A 13,957-nucleotide genomic window follows, 5' to 3' on the forward strand; every position below is an offset into this window, starting at 1 on the left:
TAGTTCTTCTACACTTTAACCAGCTGAGTGGTGTCTTTTTCTCACTCGCATAATAATGCCCCTGTATAGTTATTTTCTGAGACAGTTATTTGACTGAGACACACAGCCCACTTTTCCACAACCTAAAACACACAAGACTGAGACTGAGTTGCTTTTATAGATGCACGTAATCTGCTGCATATACATGTCCAAAAAAAAGCAAGCATTAGCTACCTGTAATCACTTCATGGTGTAAGCATGTAGAGGCAGATATGGTGTGTGGTATATTAATGTGACTGACAAAGAAGGAGTTAGCGTTACAAACAGGTAGCAGCGCTGACCCAGAAAAGAAAAAGCTGAAGTTCACACACACATATATATATATATATATATATATATATATATATATATATATATATATATATATATATATATATATATACATATATATATATATATACATATATATATATATATATATATATATATATATATATATATATATATATATATATATATATATATATATATATATATATATATATATATACATATTAGGTTTGATATGATACATTCTGAAAAGATTCACATTTTATTGGCCTAGCTAGTAAATGACATGCGTAAGTGTCTAATTTGTATTTAAATGCATAGAGAGTAATGAGATCTTGCACAAAGACCTTTCTGCGTAGGTGGTACTGCATGGGTTGTACTGCTTCCAGACCAGCTGAGATGCTGCAGCCACTCTTAAAAACAAGGGTTTGGACCTTTCAGAGCTGATCAGAAATCTGATACAGCAACCTTTTAAAATGTCAAAATGAGCTGAGCAGAGAGTAGCAAGTGCACATTAGCTTTTACTCGAGCTAATGATGGAAAAAGGGTCCAAACGTGCACCCTGAGGAACATTTCCCTGCTTCCTGTCAGAATCCACTGTGCTAGCTGTTTTAACCTCGTCAAGTCTTGGTGGTAATTCCAGCCGTCAACCTGGCAGAGTCTTTTTTCAAGTTGTTTCACACCAGGAGGTGGCGTTTCTTGTGCAAAGCCAGGTGGTCTGAGCGAGAGAAGCTGCGTTCACAGTCAGGACACTGGAAAGGTTTCAGTCCTGTGTGCTTGCGGTAGTGCCTTGTCAACTCGTCTGATCGAGCAAACTTCCACGTGCAGCCTTCCCACGAGCACTTGTAGGGTTTCTCCCCTGCACAGATCAGAAATAACACCAAGTTTGTAAATAAAGATAAAAGAAAAGAGGCTAAAAATGAATGATGTTGGAAATATGTTTGGGAGAGCTGAGTTTGATCTGTGAGTTGAGGCCTCTCACCAGTGTGCGTCCGGCGGTGTGCTTTCAGGTGGGAGCTTTTGGTGTACACTTTGTTGCAGCCGGAGAAGTCACAACGGTGGATTCGTCTCCTCTTCAGAGAGTCAGGAGAGTCGGCAGGGAGGGGATGCTTCGGGCCTGGATGAACTATTACTGATGGGTTGTTGCACCTAAAAGGGACACAGAGAGGAGAAACATTTTAACAATGGCTGCTCTTTAAGTCTTTTCATTGTTTGACCACCAGAGGGCGCCACAGCTGTCTGTCACCATGTTACAGTACAAAACCAGTTTATTTTGGCAGCAACTATTCTCCTGTGCAATACCAAATTCTACCAGTCAGGAAGTTGAAAAACCCCTCCCGCCTTTTTCCAGATTGCCACACCTTTGCTTTGTTCTGACACTTCCGATTTTTTTACATTTATTCAACAATTCACTCTCTAAAATCATCATCGGTCCCATAAAAAACTGCAAGTGGACAGCTGTGCAGCATCCTTGAGCCCAGACACACTGACTGAATTCAACATTTCTGTGTCTTTAAATATGTGTTCAAGCAAACTTATAATTTTCTAACATTAAAGTCCATTAAAAGACGTTGAAAAAGAGAATAAAGGAAAACAGAAAGAGGAGAGAATTGTTTTAACATAAAGAGTTTATGTGAAGAAACTCTTTCTTTCCTGACAGTCTGTGTGTGTACGTGTGTGTGTGCGTGTGTGTGTGTGTGTGTCTAAATGGCAGTTGAGCGCAGGTGTCAAGTGTTGAAATATGAATCAATTCTATGAAAATGGAAAGTGCAGAAATCCCCCCGCAACACACACTTAAAAACACATCGGCCAACCCATTATTATTATAAACACACAAGCACCCCTGACCTATTTAGCCTTTAGTTACAGTGTATGATGCGCAGCATGTGTGTGTGTGTGTGTGTGTGTGTGTGTGTGTGTGTGTGTGTGTGTGTGTGTTTTCAGTAAGGAGCTGTTGACAGATAAAAGTCACACCCTGCTATTTCTTTTTTCCTTAAAGATCCCTTTTATTTCACGGTTGGCATGGTGACAAGAATGGCCAGTGAAGGCAAGCGTCCTGATGACAACAGAAAATATAGGGTGAATTCATCTTACACACACACACACACACACACACACACACACACACACACACACACACACACACACACACACACACACACACACACACATTCACAAAAACAGGTAAGAACTACTTCAAGAGCATGACTATTACATGTGTAACCAACCTGCAATTACTTCTTTGAGGAGAAGCCTTCATTTTGGAGAAAACAGAGAAGACATGGAAGATGAAGAGCAGGAGGAAGGGATGAGGGAAGAGGAGAAATCAGACAATACAGGAAGCCTTGGAGCCAGAAAACAGGGAGAAAGAGGTGGAAAGATCAAGATGGCTGTCAGGAACTTGCATCATTTTCAAGAAGTTGCTGAGAAAACAAAGTTAATGGGTTTCTAGTGGAAGATGAGGGACACACTAACAGTCCCATGTGTGATATGGATGTGTTTATACTTGTATGTGAACAAACACTTAGTCACTGTTAGGTACATTTGCATTTAAGAGGCAGTAAACTACAAGACCTGACAGGAAATGTAGATTATTGAGTCAATCTTGAGCAATTTTGACCAGAAAAGCCAACAAAAAGTTGTTTACACTCACTGCCTTTGTGTCACAAAGTACACACTTGCTTGATCAGACTTTTTTAATTGTGGGATTTTACACCAGTTTGAGTTGAAACAAAAAGACCGGAGTTAATCTGGTTCCTGTAAACTGAATCGAGTTAAACTCTTAACTGTGAAAAGAGATGAGACAACTTCTCCAGTAACAGTGAGAGCAAGATAAGCTCAGATGTGTTTAAGATTTGACTCATTTATTTGCTCAGTGGACAAACTGGTTTTTTTTTCTTCTGTTAAAAGAAAAAAAAATCACAAATCATTTCTGTTTCCTGTGTACAGTTTGTCTTTTTCCACCAGAGCAAAAATGGCTTTCTGTAGCACATCATCAGTCCCAACGTGGTGAAAGTTGTGTCAGGGACTGCACCTGCCTTTTGTCACTGATCTGGCTGAAACTGAGTTTCTGGCCACAGCTTCCATGAAAGCTAAAGGGGAAGCACACGGCCTCTGCTGCTTCTCCAAAAACTTGCTACTCACTCATAGTCGGGTGTCCTGATGACCGATGATGTCATCTTGAGGCTGCTGGGGTCATGACAGAGGTCTGGATGATTCTCTGTTTTGATTGGCTTGTGCAGGTCGGGGACATCGCTTCGCAGCTCATCGGGCTTCAGGGAATGAACTGAGGAGACAAAACAAACAGAATTCATGAACATGGTTACCTGCTGATGCTTAACAGGATGAGAATTGTTGTTCAGCTTCGTGTTAAGCTTCAGTCTTAGTATTTTCTTTGTTTATCTTTCGCCTTTTCACACACTGCTACCAAGTCAGCCTTTAACCGGGTCTGTCTCTGCCAGAGGTCATGATGCAGAGACCTTCCCGGTCGCGGTGACCTCCAGTTGTCCACAGAATAAAGAACTAGAATAAAGATCATTTCCCAACGACAAAATCTGCTGAGTTGTTATTCTAAAAATAAAGGAAATGAATTGTGGTTCCTTGATTTCAGTAAAAACCAGATGACAGATTCATTTCTTTCATTTTATCTTTAATCACAAACTGATCTCTTTGAATTATTACTTAAAACATCAACTAGAGTCAAACTTTTATCTGTTTTTCCAGTAACAGAAGGAATTCTGTTTTTAGGGTTCCCCTATAAAAATGTCATACCCATAATGAACTTTTATTATAATTCTTATCATTTTATTTATTATATTTTATTTATTTTAATTTTATTATACTTTTTTTTTTTTTTTTAATCTCAGCAACCACAGGGTCTATTTGGATACTTGTGGAGTCAAAGTAAAAGGAACACAAAGGAGATTTGTTAATAGCAGTGTATGTGTTACTGGTGAAGAACAAATAAAGATGACACATATCACTAAGGGAAAAACATCAAGGCTTGCCTTAAATACATTGTACATGATTGTCTTCAGTGGCCAACTCTTGCAAAGGGAAGGAGACAACGTGACCGCTAAGCTTTAGTACAGACAGTTTACAGTCTCTAATTTTATGGCATCTCTTCTCAAGCTCAGGTTGAATAAATTAGGTGTAAATATTTAAAATATATTGATAAGAATCAATTTCCAGTAAAGCTGATCTGATTTACATATTGTTCTAGTGGTGCTCAGACGGCTTAATATGTCAGAAACTGTGAATCTGCTTCAATAAAATCCAGAAACGACGGATGTTTATCCTCAGATGTTTATCTATCACCTTCATGTATATTTGTGTTTACGACTTAAAGCACTTTGAGCTGCTTTTGTATGAAAAGTGCTGGACAAATAAAGTTTGATATGATTCGAAAATCCACAATACCAATATATGCTTCAGTCAATATATAATTGAAGTTTCACACATACTGAGAAATGGAAAAACCAGGCTGAAGTCTGAGTTCAGTTCTGTTCATGTAACTAAGTTTGCAGCTTTGCAAAGCTTCAGCGTGGAACAAATGCAACATAACAAACATCATGTCTGGAAGGAAAAAACCAAGAAAGGATCCAGTGTTTTTAAACCAACTAAACATTTCAGTAATCAGGTCTCACCTGACTTGTGCTCTCTGCCTCGATGGCGGCTGTCGTCCCTGGCAACGGGTGGGCTGACTATTATCGGTATGGGAAGAGGTGAGGGGTAGAGCACGGGCAGAGGCACCATGACTCCTGGGCTCTGGGGGATCAGAGGAGCCACCATGGGGGGGTAATGCAGACCCGGGGTGGGGGACGGCAGGGCATGGGAGGGTGAAGAGTATTGATGGGATTGTGAAGGCGGGGAGGTGCGGCTTGGCGAGCTGTAGGGAGGGGATGGGGAGCATGGAGGGGAGGCGGAGGCGGAAGAGCAAGGAGGGGATGACGAGGAGGAGGAGGAAGAGGAGCGCTTGCTTACTGACAGGTCTACAGGCTCCAGCTGGGTCTGCGGTGTGTTGCTGGGGGTGTGAGTTGGAGAGAAGATGGGCATCTGGTAGTAGTGAGTGGGAGGGGGAAAGATCACTCCGTAGCGCTCCGGGGTTTTCACCAAGTAGAAGGGCTGAGGAGAAGAAAGAGAGGATGCGGGAGAAGGAAGCAGGGAAGGAGGACAAAAGAGTTGAGAGTTAAACATTTCCGTCCTGCCTGGAATAACATACAAAACAAGTTTCAGCCGCACAAACAACCACAACCAGCCAAAATATTATATAAACACTTTGTTTATGGGCAGGTAACTCTTACATGTGTGTGTGTGTGTGTGTGTGTGTCTGTACGTTAGGCCGTTGCCTGGCAGTGTGTGTGTAACCATTGTATGCAAATGTCCACTGTACAGCAGTCTGTTTGTCCAGGAAGAGTAGGAATGTGGGAACCAGTCTGTCTAGACACGTAGCAGAAGTGTGTGTAAGCTGTTTGCATCTGCCTGTGTGTTCATCTGAGGGAAGGGAGGGAGGGTGGTGGAAGGGTGTGAAAGGGGCATCAACAACTTGTTCAGGCATGATGGGAGCACACAAAAACAAATCCACAAGCACCCAAAGCCACCAATGACATAAAAAAAGAAAACGCTGGTCTTACCATTTCCATGTCTGTCTTCAGAGGGTAATCATACATAAGCATGGCTGCACAGGCCAGGCTCCTGCAAAAGCAAACACACACACACACACACAACCATCAGCACACATGCAAACCACATGTTGGTGTCAATTAAGAGAAAGCAAATCACTTCATCTGATGACTGTAATCCCTCTGAACGGAACGTCCCATCAATCTGAAGCGCGGCTTTCTTCCCTCTTCAGCTCTGATAATATAAAATACATCCCTGCCAGTGATGTTGGACGTTGTATGTGATTATTGTAAAATGTATAATAAGAATGGACAATTAAGGGGCAGATATAAGATTGCTTTTCTTTCTGCTCCTTTTCATTCAAACCATATTTAATTGGCAGTCTTATTTTGTATTTATTTTTATGTTGTTTTGAATTAAATAAAACATAAAATTAATTTAAATTTCAACTCAATAATAAAACAAAAACTGCAGATTTGCCTGTAAGTAAAAGAGCCCAAACAACCCTGCAGAAAGACTTTAAAACTTACTTTGGTACATTTATGTGAGTAATTACTCATAATGTCTGCAAACTGTGGGATAAATTATGCCACTCTGCATCTAGCGATTTAATAGTTCAGTTATGTTTCTCAGCTTAGAGATGTGGGCCTGAAATGATAAATCTGAAGGTCACGCGATGATTAATGAGGTCAGCACAAAGGAAAAACATTAAATCAGCATGGATTTAATTCTCAGGCTTTTCTCTGACCTTTGTCTTCTGTTTTTTTTTACATGACCAGGAGCCTCGATGACAAATTTACCCAAGTTATCAGTCAAGTAAGAAAAAGAAAAACTCAGCATAGAAATGAAAAGATTAAGCAGGGATTGTTAGATAACTGCAAAGTGTGTGTGTGTGTGTGTGCACATGATCAGCCTCTCTCCACTTAGTTTAAATGAGTGTTTGTAGGACATATATGGTAAATATGAAGATATGCTCCAGTTTATGGGGAGTATTTTGCATCTTGTGCACCAGTGGGTGTGTGTCTGTGCATGTCTGCATAGCAAAAAGAAAAACAAATACACGGAAAAACATCTAAAATATTTAAACTCGCTCACGCACACACACACGTTACACAGGGATAAATGTTAAGTCATTGAAAGTAGAAAGGTTAAAGAGGGGTTGTTGTTGGGAAAGACCACTCCAAAGTGTGTGTGTGTGTGTGTGTGTGTGTGTGTGTGTGTGTGTGTGTGTGCACAAGATCAACCTCTTTCTACTAACTTTCTTCAGAAAATAATTTTTTTGTTCAATTTTAGTCCATTTTTCCTCGGTTTGCAGCGTGGGCATCGTTTCAAGATGCTCAGCTCGTAGTGCACCACTTCAGGATGCATCGTTTTCTAGTTCCAGGTGTGTTGTGGCGAGAAACTTCACACATCACACCTCAAACATGCAGACACACACACACACACACACACACAATCTTACCACCTACTGAGACCTGTCAAGTATGTGGAAAAAAACGGTGTGAAGTTTCAAAGGTGGTTCAAGTTACCTTGGCTTTGAATGGCCAGGTGCTGTCGGGTTGACTGTTTGCACCTAAATAAGAGAGTTTATGAGCGTTATTGTGTGTGTGTTTGTTCACTGGAGCATTACGGCAACATGAACTGTCAAAGAATTTACCCCGGGGGGAGTCTGTGTGTTCCTGTGTTTGTGTGTGACCTGTTTAAAGTCCATAGTCTGGAGACAAGTTAGCCTTTAATTATTAACAAATGGGGAAGAACACAAGCCATCACACCCTGTGCTCACATACTGGAAGGCACACACACACACACACACACACACACACACAGACACACACACACACACGCTCAACCCAGTTCCAGATGGGGAGCAGACCAATGGAAGAGCAGGACGCTTGTTGGCTGGATCAGGAAGGGTGTAAATGTGACGGCTGAAGCCTCGCCCTTTGCCCGGCTCCAAAGCAACAAAGAGCTTTCGGTCAGGTGGAAATATGTGTGTGTGTGTGTGTGTGTGTGTGTGTGTGCGTGTGTGTGCATTTTGAGCGTGTGTTTCCTAAACTGGATTTGAATTGTACTACGGTTCAACTAGAGGTCAAGCGATTGTCCTATTGTGGCGATGAATCATACACTGAGCCGACTAAAGGAGCCAGTTTGAAGCACAAATAGATCATGAGACACGAAAAGGAGAAAGGAAGCAGTTTACAGGTACTTTCACAATAAAACACAAGTCAGTTTTGGGTGGGTAAAATCAGTAACTTTTTGTGGAAGTTCCCAAAACTCACAGACGGAAGTTTCCTTACTCCTGAAAACAAGGTTTCATCAGTGGAAACTACCAGAAAGCAGACGGGAAAAATCTGAAAAAATACCTCCAAGTGGCCACAATTAAAACAGCAACACTCATTTTGTCTGAGCGAGAATTCAGACAGGAAATTCAGTAACTCTTCATTCAGTATGTTTCAGAAATAAACTGTAGAAAATATTTCAAGTTGAAAAATGATCGTTAGAGTTGAAAGGGGCTCATTAAAATTTCCTTAAAGCTGCTTCATGCTTGTACAAATCATCTAATGGATGTCTGAATGTTGCTCATAAATAATGCTACCACAGATTATTTTAGAAATATGGAAGAAAATAAGAAACTGAAGGAATTCCCACACAAGAGAAGCTCAGCATATAAATAATATTTTTATCATTTTGTAGAAATTATAAGCAGCGGATCCTTCTTCAGGTCATAAACTTGTTGATAATGCAGGATGAATTTTCTTGCAATTATTAGCTATAAAGTACATTTTTGCCTGCAAATTCAGGTCTTATAATAAACTCCATCTGCAGGCATAAAGACAATAACTTCCAATCTGTGTAAAAATGACTGCAGTTAATCCTTTTTATGTCCCTGTCTGCATTTCTTCTCTTTCTGACTTTTCACAAAACCAAAGTTTAGTCCAGATAAACAAAGATTTGACCGACACTGAGCCTCCTTGAAGCTCTCTAGGACAATAAGTGCCAACTACCTTTTGACTTCAGAGCAAGATCAGCCGGAGGGGTTTTAAAGAGCCACATGTGCGTCTGTGAACAAAAATGTTTTCACCTTCAGAGGAAAAATTCTTGGAAATGCACTTGCTTTAGTCCATCTTTCACAAATACTAGAACAACCTGTGGGCCTCTTCTGCAGGTTTAATTCCTGAAAAGACCTCGTGCACACGCGAGAACATACCATTCCTGTCAGAGGCCACTCATCATGCATGTCTCCTCTGACAGGTCTCCTCACCTGAAGACAAAATTTGTGTTATTTAAAACACAAAAGGCGAGTTATTTATGATCTTGAGCGCTAAACTGCTCATCGCTGCTTTACGTAAACATACAGCAGCTCGGGTGATGATGGATCTGGATCAGGTACAGGAAGTACGGCAGCAGATAGCGCCTCTGAACACTATGTGCACAAATCAGAGACGTTTTGCTTTTTCTGCACGGCATCCTCTTTCTTAAGCAGAAGGACTCAGCAGATAGAAGACGATGCACTCTTTTTTTTTTTTTTTTTAGATTAATTTCTCCTCTGGCAGCTGCTTCGCTGCCTCTTCGGGAGTGTTTGTCGCACAGATATGGTAAATAAGAAGCCATGACGGAGTTCCTGAGAAGTACTTTTCTCCTTGTGCATCAGCGGGTGTGTTAGAGCAAGTCTGCAAATATTGTCTTTTAGGTCAGTAGAGCTACTGTGTACTCAACCCCAACCCACTCAGCAAACACGTCCTACATCCATCCCTCGCCGTTCTCCACCCTCCCGTCTTCTACACCTCCTCCTGTACTGTTTTTATCTGAATTACACAGCAACCCCCCCCCCGCACTCCTCTCCTTCCACTTCTCTCCCTTTCTATAAATGATATAAAACAACATGAGTGAGGGGGAAAATATTGTGGCTTGGAGTCTTTGGCTACTGTCTCGCTGAGTTTCTGCTAGCTCAACAGAATACACACACTAAATCAGTGAAGGGCTAAATTATTATAGACACACACACACACACACACACACACACACACACACACACACACACACACACATGCTCTAATGGCAACAGGCTGGAGATGATGAGATCACCAGAGAGACCAGAAACCTCCAGACAACAGTTTTGTCCAAGAACATGCCGAAACACACACACACACACACACACACACACACACACACACACACACACACACACACACACAAGCTTACACACAGTCAAAGCCTTTACTTCCCCTCTCCAGACTCTGACTTCTCTAAACTTTACAGCCTTTTTACTCCTCATCAGTCTCACTTCGTGTTACTACAGTGCTGTTTAAAGTCACGTGTGTCACTTCAACCTGAAATTGCCAAACTTCAACTGCGCCGCTTTGAGCAATATTGCTTCACTGCTTGGTGTGGAACTTACTGAGCACAACGCAGCCTGACTCATGCTTCGCTGTTAGTGGTAATGTGAGCTCCTCATGGCGTGACTCCTCCAGGTGGTGAGCTATTATTCCAATCTTTGACCTTTTGGGAGCTTTTCTCTGGTGTCTTAATGCTCCACAGTTCTTCTTTTACCCCTTACTGCTCCTCCTTTCAGCCTGTCACCCCTAAACTGCTCCCTTATCTCAACCCCTTCCTTCACCTCTTGCTCCTGACTCTCCTAATAACATATGTTCTGCTGACTCCTCTTACTGTAGGCCCCCCCCTCCGATTCCTTCATGAGCTCCCTGGCCCACTCCTCCATCCACACACACACACACACACATACTTATACACACATGTACAAGCACATTGTCCCTCTCAGCTCCTCTCCAGAAGACAGTGCGGCTGGAGGCCTGCAGACCTCGGGGGAAGCCAGAGGGGGCCATCAGCAGGGGAGAGGAAACAGGATCTGTCATCACACACACACACACACACACACACACACACACACACACACAAGCAAATGTGGAGACACAGGTTTAAAGAAACAGCGGATTTGTCAAACAGTGACAAAGGCAAACACATGTGCACACACACACACACACACACACCTCGAGTGGAACTTGTCAAAGTGAGCAGCGTTTTGATGTTTTCCAGACAAGAGAGGACAGCGGGAAGGAGGGGGGGGGGGGGGGGGGGGGGGGGGGGGCGGTGCCAGGAGAGAGAGAACGGGGGAGAGAAGCGGAAGCCCTGAGAGTTCAGTCTGACTGTTATTATTTCCAAACTGCGTGATGGGTTGGTGGTGGGGGGGGGGAGGGGGGGGAGCGTAAAGGAGAGGAGGAGGAAGAGAGGAGTGAAGCCAAATGGGGGGACTGTGCTGCTGCTGCAGGGGGCCTGTGGTTTCCTGTCTGACCACCCTCCTCCCCCCAGCAACACACACACACTACACCTCCCTACCCAGAGAATGAGAAGAAAAAGGGCTTGGGGGGGGGCTTTGGATCTGGAAGGAGAGAGGGGCAAAGAAAACAGCCGCTGTGACCAAACTATGTCAGACTGGAAGTGGAAACAACGAGTCCGAGACAGAAATGGGGAAGAAAACCAAGTGGGTTTCAACCAAAATATGACAAAACTTCAATGAACCTCACACATTTAGGGAGTGGGTGGTTGTGGTGGAGAGAGGGGGGGGGGGTCGCGGTGGTTCAATCCAGTGGTTAAGAGATGCACATATGAACAGTTGAGCGTGTGCGTGCTTTAAAACATGAGTATGAGCGTGCTCATGTGCGCTGGCATGAGTTACGTTGTGTAACTACTTTCAGCTTTTTAGGTTTATGGCTGTCTGTGGAGCAGAGTGTCCTGCTCCCTTCACTTCTCATGGAGAATCACCAACCACCGAGCATCCCAGAGCTTAATGTTTAGCCCTAATGTTCCCTAGGACATGCCCTTTGAGCAGTGTGTGTGTGTGTGTGTGTGTGTGTGTGTGTGTGTGTGTGTGTGTGTGTGTGTGCATTTTGTTCCAACAGATAACATCAGCATGTTGATTCAGGAAAGGAGGCATAGGGATGGGTGGAGTATTTGGGGCGTGTGGGTGTGTGTGTTTGTGCATATCTGTGTGCCGCCCTCATGTTGGACAAATAAATAAGATTTCCACAGGAAAAAAAAAAAGGACAAGAAGCTCATCTTTTTCTTTGACGTTTGACAATGGACAGAAAGAACGACTTAAAACAAAGAAGTTGAGCAAATAAGAGAGAGATGTTGCCCTCATTCCACCCATCTACCCCCCACATCCCTTTCTACTCCCTTCTTTCTCCTCCTCCCTTCTTTCTCTGGGCTCTAAACAGGATAAGGGCTTCATATGCCAAGTGGAATGTGTGACGCAAGCCTCAGCCTTGAAACAAAGCACAGGAAGCAGGGAGAGACAGAGAAACACACACACACTTATGCTGGGGTAGAGATGTGTGTTGTAAAAAAGATGCAGCGAGACCGAAGGACGGAGAGAAAGACTCAGTTGTGATGGAGTGTTTAAATCTGTCGCTCTCTGCCTCTCACACACACACACACACACACTCGTCACACATTTTCCTGGCTGTGTGTGTAACTCTGCAGGCTGTCATCATCTCTCACTCTCGCACTACTGCTTGATTCTACATCTGCTTGAAGTTTTACCGACTGTCTGACCTCAAAACATCAAAATTATTTCATCATTTTACCTGATTGTACTTTCTCAAAAGTAAAAAAAATAAATAAATAAATAAAGATTTTATTTATGGGTATTGAATAAAAATAAAAAATCTGTCTATTTGTCTTTTAAAAGATAAATTAAAGCGCAGGAGTTTTTTTTTTTTTCCAGAGTTATTGAACATTAAATTACTACACAATTTGTATTAAAACCTCATTAAAGGGGCACCGCATAACTTTTGACCCAAACATCAGCGTAATGTGAGCAACTATGGAGGATTTCTGGGGTCAATACTTTAACACATGGTGCAAGTTGGGCTACTTTGCATGCAATCAATGCATTTCCAATCAGTTATTTAAAAAGAAGTAAGAAAAGAAGTAACAGAACGATTAGCAGCTGACCTGGTTTAGTTTTAAAGTTTTCATACGCTGTTCAACAGGATGCAGTACTGCTGTAATGACCCGTAAGCTGAGGGCTAATTGATGCTCATGTTAACAAGAAGTTATTGATGACTTGTTATTGAACATTAGTTATTGAACATTAAATTACTACACAATTTACAGCAATATCTACACCTAAACTTATAATTAAAACAAAGTACACATAAAAAAGAAATAATTCCATATTAATTCTAAAAAGAAAGAACAAAAATATCAAAATGAAGCCACATCTGTTAATGAACAGCAGCATGTTTTTTTTCTGGGGCTCTGTCCCTCTGCTGACTTATATTTGGGTTACAACTATTGCTGAAATCAGTAGTCATGTCAACTGATTTAAAAAAAAACAAGCCGGATTTAGTTTAAAAAATGACATATTGAAACACATAAACTCCTTAACAGCAAATGTATTACTATTAAATCTTCTATTCAATAAACTACATAAACTAGTTAGTAACTAAACTCAGAACAAGCAGCTTCTCATTGATCTGAGCCAACAGCTGGACTTTCTAAGATGCTTCTGCTGCAATAATCCAGCAGCAACATCTCCAACCATGAAACTTTGCATCCGAGCAGCAGCAGCAGCATCACATGCAGACTTACTTCTCAGATGGAGGCTCGCGGTGTGATCCTGCAGGTCAGTGGGTAGTTTCTGGACGGCTCAGGGTCCTTCTCTCAGGGAGAAACTCAACTAGACAGTTCCGCTGAAAAACTGACGCAGACGACGCTCGGATCTCCGCGGTGTCACTGACATCAGGGTCCGAGGAAAAACAGGCTTCCCGGTGATCGATGGCTCCGCAGAAACTTCCCCAAGTTACGAAACTCCTGTCCGGGTGTGTGTGTGTGAGTGTGTATGAGTCTCACGGTGTGTGCGTGCGCCTCTCTCCAGCGTAGTCGCTTCGGAGTTTGCTGCTGCTGTCACATGATCCGCTGCCTGTTCTCCTCTTGGGGTCGGGACCGCTGGGCGGGACCGGGGCGGGGTGGTCCAGCCCGTGTGTGTGTGTGTGTGTGTGTG

General features: G+C 42.5%; 1 protein-coding gene across 1 annotated transcript; it reads right to left on the reverse strand.

The window, feature by feature from the left end:
* Nucleotides 1-542: 542 nt before the first annotated feature.
* klf3 (Kruppel like factor 3 (basic)) lies at nt 543-13,790 on the reverse strand. Its single transcript, XM_079264674.1, has 6 exons — nt 13,546-13,790; nt 5,943-6,003; nt 4,956-5,433; nt 3,454-3,595; nt 1,292-1,458; nt 543-1,168 (listed from the first exon to the last, which is right to left on the reverse strand). The coding sequence occupies exons 2-6, from the start codon at nt 5,982-5,984 to the stop codon at nt 987-989; spliced, it is 1,011 nt and encodes a 336-aa protein (XP_079120800.1). The 5' UTR covers nt 5,985-6,003; nt 13,546-13,790; the 3' UTR covers nt 543-986.
* Nucleotides 13,791-13,957: the final 167 nt, after the last annotated feature.

Source organism: Telmatherina bonti, assembly GCF_933228915.1.
Source record: "Telmatherina bonti genome assembly, chromosome: 3".
NCBI classification, from domain to species: domain Eukaryota; kingdom Metazoa; phylum Chordata; class Actinopteri; order Atheriniformes; family Telmatherinidae; genus Telmatherina; species Telmatherina bonti.